The 5,154-nt window shown below is 33.4% G+C and overlaps 1 protein-coding gene across 1 annotated transcript; it reads right to left on the bottom strand.

Annotated features, from left to right (window-relative positions):
• Positions 1–203: 203 nt before the first annotated feature.
• Positions 204–1,279, bottom strand: LOC143577708 (F-box protein CPR1-like). Its single transcript, XM_077061467.1, has one exon. It carries the CDS (start codon positions 1,165–1,167, stop codon positions 304–306), a length of 864 nt encoding a protein of 287 aa, XP_076917582.1. The 5' UTR covers positions 1,168–1,279; the 3' UTR covers positions 204–303.
• Positions 1,280–5,154: the final 3,875 nt, after the last annotated feature.

Genomic DNA, 5,154 nt, shown 5'->3' with positions numbered 1-5,154 from the left:
CAAATCGTCAATATGCAACATCTAGCAACAATAATAACAAGAACTCTCTTATCACTTTCTAAGATTTCAACTAAGATATATAAATTATACATCAAAAAAAAACCAAAAAAAAAAAACCAGAGAGAAACAAAAAGCAAAGAAAGAAACTCATCACTAAACAAGGCTCTCCGAATAAAGAAATGTGGACAAACAAAACGTATCTCACGAAATGCTGTTGGCCAACTTTAAAAAGCACTTCCTGACCATTTTTCAAAGAGATGATCGGGATTTACATACGGTTTATAATGTCAGTGTCCATGCAATCTACTTTTTCCATGATTCCTTCACACCATATTCTGCCATCACCCATACATCCACACCGAACATCCCTATGTTACCAACCAAACAAAGACACCCTCCTAATAATCTCAAATGTACAGCCTTATAACTATTACAACACTCGGGAAGTGACACCAAATGAAAGCTTTGACTAGCAAGGTCAAAAGCAACTATCACACAATCCAAACCTGGATCGGAATGTTGATTTACAAGATAGTTGATCACACCACTGACACACACAGCTTGACCACTACAACACCCATGACCACTACAACACAAAGGGATCAAATTGTTAGGAAGATCATGCTCCACTACCCGCCACGCGTTCAATCTCATACTGTAAACAGTAAACTTAAAATCTCTGACTGGCACACTAACCATTGACAATCTAACCACCTTGTAGTCATCATTTACGTGATCATAGCCTACTTGGTCACTGACAATATGCGGATCGTGTTTTGGTGTTGGTATCGGTTTATGTTTTCTAGTTGACGGATTCCAAAATAAAATTTCCCTATTAACTCTCCCGGTGGAAAAACCGATCAAGCCATTGCAAGAGCCGATGATTTGAGGGAAATCAGCTATATTAAAAGGAGTTTCCATCTTAACACATGATGGATCCGGATCCATATGTAACGAACATATGAAAGTTGAGGAACCAACGCCTCTAAAATAAGCAAGAGCTTTGTCGGTTTTCATGGATTGTTTCGAATGAAGATTGATAAAGTAAGGGCTATCGATTATGGCACGAAAGGATTTGGAAACAGATCTAAATTGAAGCAGAGACTTTACGGGTAAGTGAGAAAGAATATTTTCTAGCACTTCCGGTGGAAAGGAAACGTTTGACATTGTATTGAGAAATTGGGATTTTGATCTAATGGAGGAGATGAATACTTTGTTATGAGAAAACAAGGATTTTTAATTTGATGGAGAAGATGAATAATATGTTCTACATATATAGCAATTCCAAAATGGCAAACAACAATATTTTGAACAATAATACTTAAATGCAATCGGCGAGTTATTACATAATTACTATAATAGCCAACCGCCACCTAATTTGATAATTCCATAACGCATATTCTTTCACTTTACCTCTAAATAGCAAAAGTAGGGCTGGCAATTTCTGACACGGACCTAATTACACGACACAACATCGATATTAACATATTTGGGTTTGAGCTTAACAAGTTTCGTGTCTTAAACAGGTCGACATGTTTAAGACTGCTTAAATTCCTTTCTTAACAGGTTAAACACGTACTTGTTAACCTGTTAGTAACCTCTGAATAACATGTTTATATTTTGAATTTAAATATTTGTACAAATTATTAAAGTATGTTAGGTATTAATAAAATAATTTTATGGATTTGTTTCATATATGTTAAGGATAATTAGATTGACGTTATGTATCCATGTATTTATTAAGACCTTTATGAAGTTTTACTAATTTTTGCTTCCATATATATGTATTATTATTAATATATCGGGCCTTTAAACATGTTCCTAAACAGGTTGTTTTGTGTTAACCTGTGTCTAAACAGGTTCGTGTTCGTGTTTGGAAAATAATGACACGATTAGTTATCGTGTCGTGCTGTGTTCGTGTCTAGCACCATAGGTAATCGTGTCGTGTTTGACATGTTATGCCAACACTAAGAAAAAGGCCACTGCTTCACTCATAATGACACATGACTAGGAGCGTAAACAAACCAAGCCACTCGTAAGCTACTCTAGCTAAAAGCTCAAGTCGAGCTGACCTTAACATGCATGAGCCTAAATTGAAGCTCATTAAATACATGAGCTTGAGCCTCAGCTTCATACAACGAACTTAACTAGGCTCATTCCTAAATGAGCCTATTTATAATATAAATACTAACTTTTATTTGGTATAATAAAAATGTAATTACATAAAAAACTATTATTATATATAACTATGCTAGACATAGCTAAATTCTATATATTATGCTAATGCAATAGAAACCAAAATACTTTCTTACTTATCCAAAAAAAAAAACAGTCCGTCAACCTAATGTATTAAAGTCAACTTGTCCAAAATGGGCACACTTTTGAATTTTTTTTAAAAGAATGACTTAACTCTTGGACCGGTTAAAGTAAAGGTAATATAAAATTTGTCTCACAAAAATATTGAACGCCACTTTATCCAAATTTTGACCAATTTAAGGGTCAACAAATCATTATTTAAAAAGAAAATCACAAGTACGCGCATTTTAAACTAGTTATGGGACTTTTAATATGCAATTCTAAAAAGCTTACCATTGATTTCTTAACTTAGTTGCATTTACTTCAATGAAAGTATAAATGCTTTACCGAAATCCAAAACTTAAATATTTGTCCTTACAAGAAAGTGCACAGAAGGAAATAAAAAATATAAAAAATCCCAGCTTTCTATATAATTGAGACAGGAATTTTTATCCTTTAGAACCTGTGATGGCAGCTTCTTTCAAAAGGAAATAGATCTTCAAATCTTCCATTATAAAACCAATTGAGAAATAATCATCATCATCGTACTCAGTATATCCCACCAATAACAAAGCTATGGTAGGGTCTGAGGAGGGTAAGATGTAGACAATCTTACCTCTATCCCATAGGGATAGAGATGCTGCTTTCGGTGAGACCCCCGGCTCGATAATAGTTTTGCATCAAGCCGTAGACAGAAGGCACATAGCACTCAATCATCGGTACACCGGCTGATTGGTGCATGTACCCTTGTCTTTCGGCTATCAACGCCACCACATGATGCCTGATTAACCTTCCGTCACTTTTAACGTTATTTTCACGAGATTAGTAAAATAACGTCAAAATTAGTGCAGTTTCACTTTTGCCCACCCAAAGGTTCACACATATATACATTATATGTACGCACCGCAAGCAGGACGTCGATTGAGAAATAAGAGCAATATATACAAATAATGAGAAATAGAAATATTATTAAGGGGGAATTACATACCACTATTGAAAGACTTCACATCCCCATTTTTTTCATCCGCGAGGACTTCTTAACTGATTCAAACAAACTATAAATCTCAAGCATAGTTGTGATATGCATGTTAAGCCTATGAGGGCATTTCAGTACAGAAATGCATACCAAGAGCCATAGTTGTCAATAGCAGCTGTAGCGACCGCTATAGCGCGTTACGTAGCGAATAGGTAGCTTATTTATATGATGTTTAGCGACCTCATAGCGTATATCTAGACTTGCAGGTCCTAACGGATCAATTTGAGCCGTCAACACTATGTTGCCCAATTTTCATAATTCAATAAGTAACTAATATATAAAAAATACCATAGAACTATATTGTTAAAATAATTACAGTAAATGGAGCCTAGCTTAAATTTGCTTGAGTTCAGGCCCAAATTGAATTTCATAATATAAGTGAGCTCGAACTGAAGCCTCATATACCGAGCTCGACTAGGCTCGCAAGCCTAAATCCTAGTATTTCTGTAAATATAATAACCTTTATTTAAAATTTAAAATAATAAAGATATAAGTACATAAGAAATATTATTATATATAATTATGACAAAAAAGTAAATAATATGTATAGTTATAGATACAAGTACATAAAAAACAAGTATGTGCATATAAATTAGTGAATTAATGATAATCCACAGCCACCCGCAACAAATCTTATACTTACTTTACTTAAGAAGAAAAGCAAAAGCCATCGCTTCACTAATAAGGACGCATGGTGAGGGGTTAAACGAGACTAGTTGTTTGTGAGCTATTCGAGATTGGGTTGCTAAAACCTCGAATGGAGCTGAGATAAAAGAGCTCGAGCCAACAGCTTGATTAGGCTCCCAAGCCTAAAGCCTATTATTTATATAAATACATATAACTTTTTGATATAATGAATATACAAGTACATAATAAAGATTAATATATACAAATATGAGCCTATTATTTATATAAATACATATAACTTTTTGATATAATGAATATACAAGTACATAATAAAGATTAATATATACAAATATGATGAAAGTAACTAAATAATATGTAATTACTATAATCCACAACCACCACCATTAAATTTCATAGTTGCATAACAAAAATGGTTCACGTAACCTATAAAAAGCAATAGACCACCGCTTCACTCGTAAGCACACCTAACTAGAGGCATAACACATCCGAGCCTGCATCGAAGCGCAAAAAATAAATGATCTTGAGCCTAAGCCTAAAGTCTATTATTTATGTAAATATGAAACATTTTTTAGTATAATATATACATAAGTACATAATAATAGTATTATATATGATTATGATAAAAATAACTAAATAATATGTATTTTGTTATATATATAGTTTAACTATAAGTATATTTAAACAAAAATCGAACCAAGAAATATCCCACTTGTGAAGTAGGGTTTGGGCGGGTGAGATGGGAACATGCATTATATCCTAGGAGATAGAGAGGCGCTCTCAATAAAACTAGCAAATTCGGGATAAGATTGTTGAACTTCAATCCACGAGTTATTATATAATTACTATAACCCACAATCACCCCATTAATTTCATAACTATGTAACAAAAATGCTTCAGCATTACTTTTAAAAAGCTAGAGGCCATCTCTTCACGCAAAGGAAACCAAATTAGAGGTATAAAAGAGCCAAGCTGTTTGTGAGCCACTAAAGTATTGTAAAAACTCTACAATTAACAATAAAAAAAGGTTTTTTTAGAAGGTTGAAAACACTTTGGATGATTTTTACCACATTTGGCTTGTTTCTTTTTAGCTATGTTAAAAAAATGGTAGATTGCAACCTAAACTACTTACCATAAGAAAAAAAAAAGAAAAAAGTTAACAGCATATCGTCATTCAC

Source organism: Bidens hawaiensis, unplaced genomic scaffold (assembly GCF_021521415.1).
Source record: "Bidens hawaiensis isolate Kalapana, Puna unplaced genomic scaffold, B.hawaiensis_p1.1 tig00028772_1, whole genome shotgun sequence".
Classification (NCBI taxonomy): domain Eukaryota; kingdom Viridiplantae; phylum Streptophyta; class Magnoliopsida; order Asterales; family Asteraceae; genus Bidens; species Bidens hawaiensis.
This window is presented reverse-complemented; position numbering and strand designations above follow the sequence as displayed.

Excerpts from the sequence above, each read along its gene's own strand:
- LOC143577708 (XM_077061467.1), bottom strand. The coding sequence starts at position 1,167 with ATGTCAAACGTTTCCTTTCCACCGGAAGTGCTAGAAAATATTCTTTCT.